The sequence below is a fragment of the Artibeus jamaicensis genome, unplaced genomic scaffold (genome assembly GCF_021234435.1).
Source record: "Artibeus jamaicensis isolate MK-2021 breed Jamaican fruit bat unplaced genomic scaffold, CSHL_Jam_final contig_525, whole genome shotgun sequence".
Lineage (NCBI taxonomy): Eukaryota > Metazoa > Chordata > Mammalia > Chiroptera > Phyllostomidae > Artibeus > Artibeus jamaicensis.
This window is the reverse complement of record NW_026521874.1, coordinates 25416-40956: the sequence shown is the minus strand read 5'-3', so window position 1 is coordinate 40956 and position 15541 is coordinate 25416. Positions and strand designations below refer to the sequence as shown.

At 43.9% G+C, this 15541-nt stretch overlaps 1 protein-coding gene across 3 annotated transcripts; it reads left to right on the top strand.

Moving 5' to 3' along the window:
• The first annotated feature begins 1125 nt into the window (after positions 1–1125).
• Positions 1126–15284, top strand: LOC119060718 (zinc finger protein 268-like). 3 transcript variants are annotated; one of them, XM_053669719.1, is made up of 6 exons: positions 1126–1591; positions 4935–5135; positions 10341–10467; positions 10771–10863; positions 11101–11188; positions 11461–11919. In XM_053669719.1, the coding sequence occupies exons 1-6, from the start codon at positions 1559–1561 to the stop codon at positions 11696–11698; spliced, it is 780 nt and encodes a 259-aa protein (XP_053525694.1). In that variant the 5' UTR covers positions 1126–1558; the 3' UTR covers positions 11699–11919. The 3 variants fall into 3 exon arrangements, with proteins under 3 accessions (XP_053525694.1, XP_053525695.1, XP_053525696.1); XM_053669720.1 differs by lacking the exons at positions 11101–11188; positions 11461–11919 and adding an exon at positions 14697–15284 and having other exon boundaries at positions 1128–1591; XM_053669721.1 differs by lacking the exon at positions 11101–11188 and having other exon boundaries at positions 1129–1591; positions 11461–11577.
• Positions 15285–15541: the final 257 nt, after the last annotated feature.

Below are 15541 nucleotides of genomic sequence, written 5' to 3'. Positions count from 1 at the left end.
AGACCCATCAGTCCCATTCCTTGAAAATGTAAACAGATAATGTGTATAATCACAACATCTTAGTGGATAAACAAATTATGGTTTAGCCCTATAATGGAATAGTACTCTGCAGTAAAATACAACTAATGATACACACAGTAGCATGGTGAAATCTCAAAGACATTCTGAGTACGAGAAGTCAGACACTTTAAAAAGAGTAGACATGTTTGACTGCCATTTATGAAATCCTAAAACAGTCTCTGTTGACAACATACATCAGCGCTGCCTGTGCCTGTGGATGGGAGAGCACTTCACTGTCCACCGGACCGCAAATAATCTGGATCTTGGATCTTGGCGCAGTTCCTTACTGAACACCCTTCATACGGACCCAGGTTGCTATATATACATTATATCTCAGTAAATCTGGTTGAAAATACCCAGAAGAGCAGGGAGTTCTGGGAAATGAGAGCTGCAGCTCCAAGCAAATGCTAGTAACAATAGTAATTGTAATTGCTGATTTTTTAAACTACAGTTTCACATGAGGTAGCCAATCTACTACGCCTTTTAATGTAGATTATAACCCTATGAGGAAGATAATATTACAGCCCCATAGTTAAGGCACCTAGATTTTTCAATTTTTAAGTAATTCGCCCAAATTCACCTAGCCAATAAATGGAGCTTCATTTGAGAAAATAACTGGCATGTGTGTGGCAGATCTCAGTAAGATGGTGGGTGGCATACAGGGTCTTTAAAAATTAGCTATTATAATATAAAAATAAAGACATGACCTTTCGTTGACATATTGAAAAAATTCCTTCCCTCACCTCCAAAAAATAGTTTTAAAATTCCACCCCTAGTTTGAGGGGAAAACAATTTAATAAAAATGTTATACATTTTGAATTATTAGTGTAAATTAGGACATGCATCGGAAAGCAGGGCCCTGAGTACACCTAATTTATTCCACTGCCGCCTTTGTGCTATTACTGTCAATTACTTTGATTCTTTATATTATGTAAAGGCTGCAGTGCCCATGCCCTAGTACTGGGCAGGAGAACAGGAGCTTTCCCCCCGCCACTGCGCAGTGGGTCCGGCTGGAGCTGCCGCAGAGGCTCCTGGGAGTTGTAGTTCGGTGTGTAGGTCATCCAGACGCATTTCCTGTGCGTCCCTATCAGCAGCCTTTCGCTCTGCCTGGGCCCGAGAGCCGCGCTCCGCATTCTGTGGTCGACCAACTACACCGGTCACCAGTCATCGCGGTCACCCAAACTGCAGTGGGCTGTTCTCGTCTTCCCCCGAGGGGCGTCACGGAAGCGCCCAGGATGGGCTTCTGAAAATCAAGAGCAAGGACGAAGTCGATGTGGCCGCAGGTCCGTGGGTGAAGGCGGCCAGACTTCCCCAATTCCCCGCCTCTCATTCAGGGATCCGAGGAGCCGACGCTCCAAACTCGTAGTTTCTAGGCGGCGGACGGTACGGACTAGTCTGGCCTCCCCGTAGCCCGCCCGTGGGCGTGGCTGGAGCTGAAGCCGGGAGCCCAGCGGCTGCCTCTGTCGGCCTCCTCGCGCGGGGCACGGACGGCGCAGGGATGGCCACCAGGGTCCGCACAACTGCCACCTGGGTGAGTCGGGTTCTCTCTTCTTTGTGCAAAGCTGTCCCTGAAGCTGACGTGTGTATCTGCCAGCTCCTCCAGGGCGATGGAAATGTCTCCTGATGACGTGACTGTTGCAAAACCATATTACTAAAGGTCACTGAAGTTAGAAATGACTCTTTTCATAGAAACTTCATTGAGTTATAAGTTACATACCATAAGATTTATCCGTTTAAAGTATATCATTATGCCGTGGCTGGTGTTTCTCAGTGGATTGAGTGGCAGCCTTGGAACTAAAGGGTTGCCGGTTTGATTCCGTCGGGGCACATGCCTGGGTTGCAGGGCAGGTCGCCCTCTGGGGGCGTGTGAGGCAACCACACATTCTTGTCTGTCTCCTGTCATGTCATGTCATGTCATCTCTTTCTCCTTTCCTTCCCTCTAAAAATAAAGTTTTTATATCATATAGTCATTAGTATAGTAGCACCCCCCACTTTGTGTACACCTCTTTTCATTTAAAGGAAGCACTTTATGGCTTCTCTGTGGCATATTCTAATTAACCGCCTCGCTCCAGTAGTGCTTCGGGCCGTTATTAAGTAAAGTAAGGGTTGATTCAGTGCAGTGGCTGTGGTACCACTGCGGCCCACAGCACGCACATCCTGGCGAAGGGGACATCCGTGTTGTGGGTGGAATAGAGTGGAAAAGTGTGGGATATTATCACACTACTTAGAATGCTTCACAATTTAAAACTCATAAATTGTTTGCTTTGTGGAATTTTGCATTTAATGCTTTTGGACCGTAGTTGCCCATGGAAAGTGAAACAGCAGACGAGGGGCGACTACTGCCTTCATAGAGTTGTGCAAATATCACCACCATCTGATTCCAGAACCTTGTTGCTGCTAGAGAAACCCTGTTCCCAGCTGCAGTAACTCTCCATTCCTTCCCGCTACCATTGATCTACTGTGTGTTCTCGTGAATTGACCTATTTTGGACATTTTTCTGTAAATTGAACCATACGTGTCCGTGTTTGGCCTCTGTATCTGGCTTCTTTCGTTCAGCATGTTTTCGAGGTCGCTCTGTGTTGTGCTCAGCCCGTTGTTCTCAGTCACGACGCTAATGAACAGGGCTGCAGGGCACACTCTTCCCGGCGGTACCTGAAGACATTTCCTCCACAGGATCTAATGTGGCTGCACCAGCCTTTGTGCTTCTTACTGTGTTTGTAAGAAACATGTCAGCAACAGCCATCGGGGAACTTTGAGAAAACAAGGATCCTTACTCCCAGGTCCTGGAAGACACATGACACACCTGAGGGCCACACAGTAAGGTCAGGGTAGAGAGGGCAAGCACACACACACCTGGGGTTCTGCCTTGGTTGGGGCGGAAGGGTGGGGGTGCCTTTGGTGTTACAGATTCATACTTTTTTTGGTGAATTTAAAATATAAGGCTGGGGATTAAAGCACAGGAAGGGAAAAGCATGGTCACTCATGTCAGCCGTTTCCTATGTAAACCAGGGCTTTTGTAAGGGGAATTTTCCTGGGTGAGGCCTCCTGGCTCTTGATGTCATTTATAGTTGACTGTGTGGGTCTCAGAAGGACGCCTTGGGGATCAAAAGTTTAATGTCAAGGACTTACAGGATAAAAAGCTAATTGTCAGGCACTTAAACTACAAAAGTTAGCATTTATCAGTACTTCAGTATCGCTTAATATCACTCCTTTGTAGAGATGGGACCCCATTTTGTCTGTCCATTATCCATTAATGGATGTTTGGATTGTTTCCCCTTTTTGGCTATCCTGAATAATGCTGTTACGAGCATTTGTGTAGTGTTTTCATGGACATGTGCTTTTATTTCTCTTGGCCAGATACCTGGGACTGCAGTTTCTGGGTAATATAGTAACTCTGTGTGTAACATTTTGAGGAACTGCTTGTCAAGTGGTCCAAGGTGGCTGCTCCATTTTGCTTTCCTGTCACATATGACAGTTGTAACTCTCCTACCCTATAGTGTACATAAAATGCTGTTTAAATGTCAGTTTGTTACTAGTATATAATGGTATATTCAGACAGTCCTTGCTTTCATCCCCTCACTCTTTCTCTCTTCCAGAGGTAACCACTTTTACCGTTTCTAGTTCTTCTTTTCAGTGATTCTTTTGGAAATATAAGCAGACACACACACACACACACTTGCACACACACCCCTGACCTGACTCATTGCAAAGGTTCGTCAGGACGCCTATGTTTCTGCCTCAAGCCCTTTCCTAGAGCTCAGCGTGCCTTGTCTCACGTGTACATGTATTTTGTTAAGAAAATTTCTGGAATAAGATAACTCTGGACACTTCCCTCTTTATATCCTCCCATTCCTCCTCCCCCACTCTGATTATTTCTTAAATCCTCTTATTCTTTTCTTTTTTTAATCTTCACATGAGGATATGTTTATTGATTTTAGAGAGAGGGGAAGGGACACACACACACACACACTGATGTGAGATAGAAACATCCATATCAGTCGTCTCCCATACGTGCCCTGACCAGGGATGGAACCTGCAGCCTTTTGGAGTGCGGGGACAGTGCCTCACCCGCTGAGCCACCGGCCAGGGCAGATCCTCCTGTTCTTGCACGCCCACAGCGCTGTGAGGTCACTTTGTGACTATATGGGAATATAGTTTTTAGTTGCCTGCAACTCTGAACTTGAGAAACGTTGCTCAGAGTCCACTCGAGGGAGGTACTCTCCTGTTGGGGATGAACATTTATGGGTGACTTCAGAGACTGGCAGCGTGTGGCGCATCAGTTTTCCGTCATTTCCCACACTTCGTCTGCTGAGAACTGTTCTCTGTGAGGAGACCTGTCACCTTAGTTTCATTTGTTGTAGGCGTCTGGGCTTTTTCTGGCCTCTTGTTATTTTTTATTGTGAGTTTTTGGGAGATTAAATAATAACACTGCTGCCCTAATCTCATCCTACTCTCAATGTTTTAACAACAAAAAGTAACAATCAGTGGGAGAGGTGAAGTGAATTTATTCCTCAGCATCTGCATAGTGAGAGAAGGAACTCTTAACTGAAACAGACTGTTTCATCCAAAATTCATTGCTTGTGTACCCTCCCCCCTCAAAACAGTGTTTACTTTTGAGCACCTGGCATCTGGTTTCGTATTTAAGTGGTTGCCCAAGGTTGTCTGACTCTCAGGGTGGTGGTCGTGCTGGTGTGGTCCCTGGGGCTCTCTCAGAGCCAGGGGTGGTGGGAGACTGTCTTCAGGTGCCAGGTTTCCCACAGTGGCACTGACCACCGCCTGTCCTGGCCTCCTGCAGACATTCTCTGGCAAAAGAGACCAAGATTGGGGCCCAGAGGATGTGTGCTTGGTAAAGTGATTTCCTTTTGAGTCTACAGGTCCCACCCCTTCAGGAACGAGACAGTTCAGGCTGTGGGATCAGAAAGCCCCGAGGTCAGGAACCCACTGTGGGTCAGAGGACCCCCGACCGGAAGCGTATCCCAGGAGGACCCCAGCAGAGGCAGAAGAGTCACGGGACAGAGCAGGTCCCAGCCTGGCTGTGTACTTCCCAGGAACAGCTGGAACCCACCACGTCCCAGGTGAGTTGCTTGTTTATTGATGCCAGATTCTTTGTTAGATTTATTCATTCATTTATTTGTGCAATTTTTTGTTGGGGTGAGAGGGATGTGATTCTTAGCTTGAAGGGGCGAGCTAGTCACCCCCAGTTTGTGGCCGGCTGATCACGCTGGTCCCCGTGGTTTCCGACTGCCTTTCTTTCCATGTTCCCTGGTTTCCCCGTACCCACTTTCCATCTTTTTCTCCGCCTCCCTCAAAACTATTTTGTGCTTTACGGATATCCTTTTGTGTATATGTTTATAAAATGAGTATTGTTGTTGCTGTGCATTTTTAGTTCCCACTCCATCCTCCCGCAGCCCCTGGCAGCCACCTTTCTCCATCCTTCCCTGCGGTTCCCACTACCCCGGACACCACCTGTCGGTGCACTCACCCAGGAGGTGTCTCTGTGCATCAGGTTCTTTCATTTGACAAAATGCCCACGAGGTTTATCCACAGTGCAGTGTATTGTGTAGTTTCCCTCTTCTAAAGGCTGCACGATTTTCCATTGTACGTACATAGCACACTTACTCATCCCATTGGTGATACTGGGACTGCTTGCACATTGTAGCTGCCTGAGCAATGCTGCTGTGAGTGACTCTTTAAGACCCTGCCTTCAGTTCCTTTCAGCATAGACCCAAATCTTCCCCTGAACACTGCTTTTGTTCCATCTGATAAATTTTGGTATGTTGTGTCTGGATTTCATTCAAGTCTAAGTATTTACTATTTCTCCTTTCACTTCTTTGATCCATTGGTTGTTTAACTGTTCGAAGACTCCGCCACCCCGATACCACTTCCTATAGCAGCTATTCAGTTCAACATTCCCACCAATATGTTTCTATTTTTTATGTCTTCTTTAATTTCTTTCAGCAAGGTTTTCTAGTTTTCATTCTACAAGTCATTTTACCTCCTTAGTTAATAAAATACTTAGGAATTTTATTTTCTTCCTAAGTATTTTGTTTTCTTAATACTATTATAAATGGAATTGTTTTTGTAATTTGCTTTTCAGATTGATAATTGTTAGAGTGCAGAAATACCAGGGCCCTGGCCTTTGGCTCAGTGGATTGGGCGCTGGCCTTCAAACCGAAAGTCCATGGGGTTGATTCCCAGTCAGGGCACAGGCCTGGGTTGCGGGACAGGTCCCCAGTTGGGGGAGTGTGAGAGGCAACCGATTGATGTTTCTCTCCCTTTCTCCCTCCTTTTCTCTCTCTCTGAAAATAAAATTTAAAAGCGTAAAAAAATAGGAATCTTGTATTAAAAAAAATACAATTGACTTTTGTTTGTCAACTTTGTATCCTGCTACTTTGCTGAATTTGTTTGTTCTGGTTTTTGTTTGTTTGTTTTGGTGGAATCTTTAAGGTTTGTAGGAACACAGAATCTCTGAACAGAGATAATTTTACTTTCTTTGCAATTTGGATACCTTCTCTATCTTCTCTCGCCTGGTTGCCCCAGCTAGAACTGCCAGCCCGTGTTGAATAGCAGTGGGGAGAGCAGGCATCCTTCCCTGTTCCTGACCCTGCAGGGAAAGCATCCAGCCCTTCACCACTGACAAGGACGCTCTCCGTGGGCCTTTAGGACGTGGCTTTGACTATGTTGGGCACTTTTCTTCTATTTCTAGTTGTTGAGCGTTTTTATTGTTAAATGATGTTGAATTTTGTCACTTTTTTAATGTTTGTTTTTTTAAGATTTTATTTATTTTTAGAGAGAGGAGAAGTGAGGGAGAAAGAGGAGAGAAACATCGATGTGTGGTTGCCTCTTTTGCGCCTCCTACTGGGCATCTGGCACACAACCCAGGCACGTGCCCTGACTGGGAATCTAACCCGAGACCCTTTGGTTCTCAGGCCGGCACTCAATCCACTGAGTCGCACCAGCCAGGTTAAATTTTGCCATTTTTTTCTACATTGAGTTAATTTTTTAATGTTTTTTTTTTCAATTTTGTCATAGTGTATAACTTATTAAACATGCTGTGGACCTGGCTGGTGTAGCTCAGTGGATTGAGCGCAGGCCTGCGAACCAGACAATCGCAGTTCGATTCCCAGTCAGGGCACATGCCAGGGTTGCAGGCAGGTTCCCTGCAGGCCAGTTCCCAGCAGGGGAAGCACGAAAGGCAACCATACATTGATGTTTCTCTCCCTCTCTCCTTCACTTCCCGTCTAAAGATAAATAAATAAAAATAAAATCTTAAAAAACAAAACAAAAAACATGCTGTGGAATTTGATTTGCTAGTATTTTATTGAGGGCTTTTTTTTTTAAGTCAACGGTTAAAGATAGATTTTTTCAATTGATTTGAGAGGGAGAAACTGCCACAGGCCAGCCGCAGCAGGGTCCAGGGATTCCCGAAGGTGGGTAAGGCGTCGGCGATGGGTAACAGACGACATCACGCCTCAAAGGACAGTGAAGCTCTGTTCCGTTTATTGCAAGTACAAGCAGATTTTTATATTTTCATTTTAGGTAGTGATTAACATTTGCAGGTGTATAGCATGATCAGTTAAGCAGAAAAAATCAATACAAAGGTAACTAGGAAAAGTACAAGAATTTCCATAGTTTCAGTTATATTAAACAAAAATTGTTTTGACAAGGAGAACCATTAATCAGACCATTTGAAATAGCTCTATGTACAGAGTTTGAATGTCTTATTGTTTATTAAAGGTCTAGAATTTGGCCTGGGGCAAAAGGTAAGCTAGACCAAGCAGAGGTTAGGAAATTTATTTATTTATTTATTTATTTATTTATTTATTTATTTATTTATTTATTTATTTATTTATTTATAAAGATAAAGAATTTTTTTTAAGATTTTATCTATTTATCTTTAGAGGGTAAGGGAAGGAGAGAGGGAGAGGAACATCAATGTATGGTTGCCTTTCGTGCGTCCCCTGCTGGAAACTGGCCTGCAGGGAACCGGCCTGCAACCCCGGCACGTGCCCTGACTGGGAATCGAACCGCGATTGTCTGGTTCTCAGGCCCACGCTCAATGCACTGAGCTACACCAGCCCGGGCTAGGAAATGTATTATAAGGCCTTTGTGATGTCTAACTTAGCTATCTGTCTTTCTGTCTAAAATATTTCTCTATGTACTATGGACTCTAACTCCTTGGTAATTGTTTCTACATGTTTAGTTTGTGGTATCTCACAAGCTTCTCCTGTTTCTTTGCCTGCTTAATTCTAATTGATATCTATTCCTGTTTAAGGTAAAGGAGGGGCTGTTATTCCAACAGCTTTTAGACATTCAGGGGCTTTGTTCTCTGGTCAAGAAATTATTTTGTACAATTTCATTGGAATTATGCGAATCAATGAACCTGAAATACAAGTGTTTAACAATCCCACCACCTTTTGGTCACCAAAACAAACTTGTAAGGAGAGATAGACAGGAAATCCAGCCACAGATGCCTGTGCCTTGCAGATGCATCTCAACTGTCCTGACCTTGTCAGCGGACGGTTGCTGGCCGGCTCCCGACAAGAAACATCAGTTTGTTGTTCCACTTATTGATGCATCATTGGTTGATTCTTGTATGTGCTCTGACCGGGGATTGAACCCACAACCTTGGCCTATCTGGACAATGCTCTCACCATCTGTGCTACCCAGCCAGGATCGATACTTTGTATAATATTTATCTTTTAGAATCTGTTGAGGCTTAATTTGTGGCCTAACATATTGTTTATCCTGGAAAATGCCCCATTTGCAATTGAGAACAGGTATTCTGTTTTTGGGTAGAATGCTTTTTATATGTATCTTTGGATCTAAAATGAGTCTCACCCTGGCTGCTGTGGCTCAGTGGATTGAACGATGGCCTGTGAAACAAAGGGTCGCCGGTTTGATTCCCAGTCAGGGCACATACCTGGGTTGCAGGTCCAGTCCCCAGTGGAGGGGCACATGAGAGGCAACCACACACTGATGTTTCTCTCCCTCCATTTCCCTCTGTCTAAAAATAAATAAATAAAATGAGTTTCTTGTGGACAACATATAGTTGAGAGAGAGAGAGAGAGGAACATTGATTCGTTGTTCCACTCATTTATGCTTTCCGTGGTTGAATCTTGTATGTGCCTTCCACAGAGTTTGAACCTGCAACCTTGGCGCTTTGGGACAGTGCTCCAACCAACTGAGCTAGCTGGCCAAGGCCTACCCCCCGAGTATTAATGCTTCTTCTTTTGCAGTGGTCACTTCTGTGGTGCCCTTTCCCAGGCTCTACCTGACACCCTCAGGCAGCATTGCTCTGTGCCCCCTCTGTGCCTCTCCTGTGCTCTGTTATTTCATCCTTACCTCTTCGCATTTGTATGTATTTAATGCAGCTTTCCTCTCTGAGATGCTGAATACTTCCTGGGAGCAGGACTAGATCATCCATTTTTATATCACCTGCACCTAGTTGAACACCTAGCAGCTACATTCAGTAACTGCTGCAGAAGTAGGGTCACCAACCACCATGTGTGCCTACAGCTGTCATGTCTAGGCAAATCCTTCCACCCTGGACAGATTGGGACAGTTGGTTACCCCGTCCATGTGGCTTAAACTTTTGAAGATACGGGCATTGCTTTATTGCAGTTCACATTTTTGTTCTTTGAAGATACTGCAATTTTACCAGACCCTCTACGAACTGAAAGATTATGACTCGCTGAAAGTTCAGATGCTGATTATCATTTTTAGGAATAAAGTATTTTTTTAGTTAAGGTATGTACATTGTTTTTTGGTTTTGATGTAATGCTGTTGCACACTTAATAGACTCCTTTATGGTGTGCACATAACCTTTCTACACACTAGGAAACCACAACGTTCATGTGACTCTTCATGGTGATACTTGTGTCACTGCAGTGGTCTGTGGGGTGTGCCTGTGTGTGTTTCATGAGCAGAGTTTGCCTGCTCTGCTGAGCCCGTCTTGTACTCTGTGCGTCCTTCTGTCTTGGCTTCTTTGACTCCCACTTGCATTTGTACATGGTTAACTTTGCTTTCCTGTACATTGTCAGACACTTGTGGGCAGGTATTTGTTTCACCCGCTGTTCTTAGCTGAACCCCTGGTACCAGATATTCTCACATGTTGAGTGAAAGGCTGACTAATGTGGCACATATTGATGGGAAATTTTTCAATACATTTTGCTTTTATCGCAAAGTAGAATGTAATTGATGGAAACCCTCAGAAGCAGTCTGCTGTTGCCCACAAACTCAGTCAGGTAATATAAGTGGATGGGAATATGTCATTTCAGGAGTCACTGTCATTCACGGATGTGTTTGTGCACTTTACCTGGGAAGAGTGGCAGCTGCTGGACCCAGCTCAGAGACACCTGCACAGGAGCGTGATGCTGGAGAACTACAGCAACCTGGCATTCCTGGGTGAGCGCTGCTGCCCTGGGGGGAGCCGCCTGGTTGCCAGGCTGTTTCCCGGCTGATTTAAGCCGGGGGGTAGAGGTGGAGCATTTGTAAAATACTGAGTGATTGTAGACTTCTGTGTAGAGGCCAGGTTCTCTTAGTCTCCCATTGCCATGAGAATATGCTCTGAGAATGGTGTTTGTTTAGCCAGAGTACAAAGGGGCAGCTTCATCATGCTGCCTTTTAACCTGATTGTCCCCATTTCTGCAGTATCCCTGAGCCCTTAGGCAGCTTTGGTCAAGGTTGTCTGTGATTTTCTGTTCACAGGGTATCAGTCCACCAAGCCTGATATCATCTTCCGGTTGGAACACGGAGAGCTGTGGATGATGCAGCCCCAAGTTCCAAGTCTAGGCCATTCAGGTGACTTAGAGTTTTTTCCTTTTTATTTAGAATTGGTGTGAATTTGAAGTGATATGCACCTCACGCTTGTACTTCTTGTCTCACCTATAAGCATTTTCTCTTAGTTACTCTCCTCTCTGGCTCTCTTGGTCTTCTTTTACTTTCCCATGCATCTTAGTGTGACTTTCGTATCCCTTCAACTTCCTTTCTGATTTTCCAATATATTTTTATATCCTTTACACTTACATTCCATGACAGCAGCCCCAATTTCCTTCCTTCTCCCTGAAACCACGCCTTCCATGTTTCTCCATGCTGATCCCTGTGATGTCCTCACCGCCCTTGCCAGGTGCGTTCCTACATCATAGATAGTGTCTGGTTTCCTGCCTGAAGCCTTCCCCTCCCCCTTACCCAGGCGGCACCGCACCGCACCGCACCCCACCCCCTTGTGCACTGCACACTCGATGGGCTTCTGCCCGTGCTCCATTGGCTGCTCCTGCTGTTTCCTCTGAGCCCAAAGGAGTTTCATTTTATATTTACCATTTGCCTCATATATTGTAACTTTTAAAAGATTTTCTTTCCGAAGATTTAAGCTCTTTCTTCTCTATTGGTGATTGACAGGCCATCCCTCTCTCATACGGGGCATCTTGCCTGCCTGAGCCACTCCCTTGTCTCATTTTCACAAACCGGAATGTCTCCTCCACTGCTCCGGAGCCACATCCTGCCTCCTCACCGTTCTCATCGTTGCTTCTTCGTCCTGCCGTGCTCCTTGTTCTTCCTGGGCCGGGGTGGTCAGCGTCCGTTTTCATTTTTCATTTTTCCTGTTCTGCCTTCTTTACCCATCATGCAAACCTTTTAAAGACAAAACAATCTTTAATTATCATTACTTGTTTATGGCAGTGAGCATTTTTGGTTTTGCTTTGTTTTCTCCAGTGCCCAGGAATTTGGGGACATTTATACTTCAGATTTGACTTATATTCAGGTCTGATCTCTGAATGTAAAACAATAACCTCATGAAATGACATTTTCAAGGCAATTTTATGCTCTACCAGGAGCATATTATCATTTATACCATGTTTCCATTTTTAGATAAAGCCTGTGACATTGATCACATGGAATGTTGTCAGGAAAATCAAGACAAGACGGGAAGTGTGTCAGATCGCTGTGAGTGTCCTGCATCTGGAGCGCTATGTCTTCTTACTACAGCTTGTATTTCTGCAAGACAAAAGCTTTATAAATGTGGCATATGTGGAAAGACTTTGAAATATAATATAGACTTCAATAGTAATTATGTTGGAAAGAACCCTAATGGGTTTTATGCACAAGGGGAATCATTCCTCTATTCTAAACATGAACAAACTCTTTTTGGAGTAAAATACTGTGAAAGTAATGGATCTGGGAAAATTGTCAACAAGAAGCCACAAGTCATGTGCCAACAAATCTGTGTGGGAGGAAAGCCCCTCAAATGCAGTTACGGTGGGAATGTCTTCAGCAGCGAGTCATGCCTTGTAGTGCATCAGCGAACTTATGCAGAGATGGAGACCTGCAATTGTGAAGGATGTGCCAGAGACATCAGCCCCAAGTCTCACCTCAGCGAACACCAGAGAAGTCACACAGGAGAGAAGGTACATGAATACAGTGAATGTGGGAAAGTCTTCAGTAGGAAAGACCAGCTTGTTTCATACCAGAGAACTCATTCAGGACAGAAACCCTACGGGTGCAGCGAATGTGGAAAAGCCTTCACGAGTAAGTCATACCTTGTTGTGCATATGAGGACTCACACAGGCAAGAAACCTCATGAATGCCGTGAATGTGGGAAATCCTTCAGTTTCAATTCACACCTCATTGTTCACCAGAGGATTCACACGGGGGAAAGTCCTTATGAATGCAGTGAGTGTGGGAGAGCCTTTAATAGGAAAGATCATCTCATTTCACACCAGAGAACTCATGCAGGGGAGAAACCTTATAGGTGCGGCGAATGTGGGAAAGCCTTTAGTAGCAAGTCATACCTCATTGCACACATAAGAGCTCATTCAGGAGATAAACCATATGAATGTAACAAATGTGGGAAAGCCTTTATTTGGAAGTCACTACTCATTGTACATGAACGAACTCATGCAGGGAAAAACCCTTACAGATGTGGTCAGTGTGAGAAATCTTTCTGTGGAAAACTACGGCTTATTGTACATCAGAGAACGCACACGAGAGAGAAACCCTATGGATGCAGTGAGTGTGACAAGGCCTTCATTAGAAAATCTCAGCTCATTGTACATCACAGAACTCATTCAGGGGAGAAACCCTATGGATGTATAGAATGTGGAAAAGCCTTCTCGCAGAAATCCATTCTCCGCGCACATCAGAGGATTCACACAGGAGAGAAGCCCTGGCAGTGCACCGGATGTGGGAAAGCTTTTTGTTGGAAGTCACAGTTCCTTATGCATCAAAGAACTCATGCAGATGAGAAACCTTGTGACAAGTTAAATGTAAGAAATTTTCTCTCAAAAGTCAATTTATAGGAAATAACCAGCAAATTCATATAGAAGAGAAACTCTGTAAATGAAGTAATTTTTTACACCAGAAATCTTATACTGAATAAAAGCCTTATGAATGTACAGTATGTGGAAGGCTATCCACAGAAAACTGTTTTTATTTATTTTAGAAGAAAGAGAGAAACATTTGTTGTTCCAGTTGTTGACGTGTTCATTGGTTGATCACTGTCTGTCTGACCAGGGTTGACCTGACCATGTTGGCACAGTGGACGATGCTGTAACTGAGCTGCCTGGCCAGGGCTCCACAAAAGTGTTTCTTTATTCCGTACTGTATTAATTAAACACTGGGATTTTAATGACAGAAAATTGCTACTCTGCATAGCAGTATTCTTAACAGATGCAGCTTTTTCCTAGGATAAAATGACGTATTAAAAATGTGTTTTAATAATAGAAATGATGTCTGTTATTTGTTTTTTTTTGTGAGTGGGCCCAGCGCCACCTTTTTGGTGACGACGTATGTCACTGTGTGTGCATTTCTGATTGGGCAGGGTGTCCTGACGTCTGTGGAGACTCAGAACCCATCACACACATGCACTCGCTGCACATGCTCTGACGAGGGACAGAGTCTGTCACCAAGGTGGGCTGGTGTACGGGGTGTGAAAATGTTAATGGACTCCTTAAGTACAGAAAAGTGAACTGAGATCTTGTTTTCTGTTATTACCTTTCAATTAGTAATTAGTTCATTCTCTATCGATTACCCAGTGTGCCTTTAGCTATTGTCATTTTTTAAAATCCTCATCTTAAAGTATATTTATTGACTTTAGAGAGAGGAAGGGAAACATCAGTGTGAGAGAGAAACACCAATCACTTTGCTCCTGTATGTGCCCTGACCGGGTATTGAACCCACAACCTTAGGATGTGCCCTGACCAGGAGTTGAAGTGCAGCCTTTTAGTGCACAGGTTGACGGTCCAACCAAGCAATCTGTCCAGGGCACAATTGTCATTTTTAATTCTAGTTTATTTTAGCTTTGTGGTATTTTTGTAATACATTTAAGTGATGCGGAAATAGGTACATATGGTTGTAGCGTGAGGGAGGTGAGAAAGCAGCTTGCCAGCTGCTTACTCACAAAGTCTGTTTGCCTCACAACCTCACCAGTTTCCTTATGTGAATGAGCAGAATGAATGCGGAAAGAGTTGGGTCCCTGGCAATTAGATTAGCACTGTCTTGGAGGAATACGAAGATCTAAAACTGCAAATATGTCTAAGGCACCCTCCACTTTGTACTCTTCTTGAGGGAATCTGTCTCCTGTTTCTTCCTTGAAGGAGATATTTAACAATTTCCGAGTGACCAATCTTTATTGTTTTCAGCTTATTATACAGGATATAATCTCAAGATACCTGAGATGAATGATGATTCACAGAAGGGAAGAGAAGGCTTGGATAAAGAAATAAGTTCAGATATTTGCTAAAGGACATCCCCTAAATCTGGAAAACCTCATGAATGTGTATTTCGTCATTGATGTACTATGAAGGTACACACAGTACGAATAAGCACATAAGGGAAAATTTATGTGTAGTTTACTCCTCACAGTCAATGAGATTTTAAAAGTTGCTGTGTGGTGTGATGCAAGTCCACTTGAAACCTCACAGACTGTCGGATGCTGTGGGGAAGGATGGTGCTGGATTCGGTTGTAATCTGAAATGCAGTGGTAAGTTTAATCTTAAACTTACCAGATACTTGAAACTTAGAGGAAATTAATAGATGAACAACCAGTAAATAAAACAACTTACATTAACAGTTGAATTTCTGGTGTGAAAATCTACCCAATCTCTGCAACCCAGCCCCGGAAGATGAAGATGTTCCAGAGACTTTTCTGTAACAGTTGATAATTACAGAAAAGTTCAAGGAAAGATGATTTCACTATTTTATAACATTGTCCAGAAAACAAACATTGGGGTTGGGGGGGTGAATTTCAAGTCACGTATGAACATAGATTTTAATGTCCTAAATGGAACTTTTAGCGAAATGTGTATAATCATGTATATTTTCTTAAAAGCCTTTACATTAAATGTAGCAGACCACCGATAGTGGGCCTGGTGCTCCTTCATTCCCAACAGAGGCACAGTATTTTTCCTGGTGGCAATGTGGACTGCTACAAAGCTACCTCTCCATTTTCTTTGCAGTTAAGTGTCATTATGCTACTAAACCATGT

Coding starts and splice junctions, on each gene's coding strand:
- LOC119060718 (XM_053669719.1), top strand. CDS start 1,559: ATGGCCACCAGGGTCCGCACAACTGCCACCTGG. Junction 10,864..11,100: donor TCCAAGTCTAGGCCATTCAG/GTGACTTAGAGT, acceptor ATTCCATGACAG/CAGCCCCAATTTCCTTCCTT. Junction 11,189..11,460: donor GTCCTCACCGCCCTTGCCAG/GTGCGTTCCTAC, acceptor GGTGATTGACAG/GCCATCCCTCTCTCATACGG.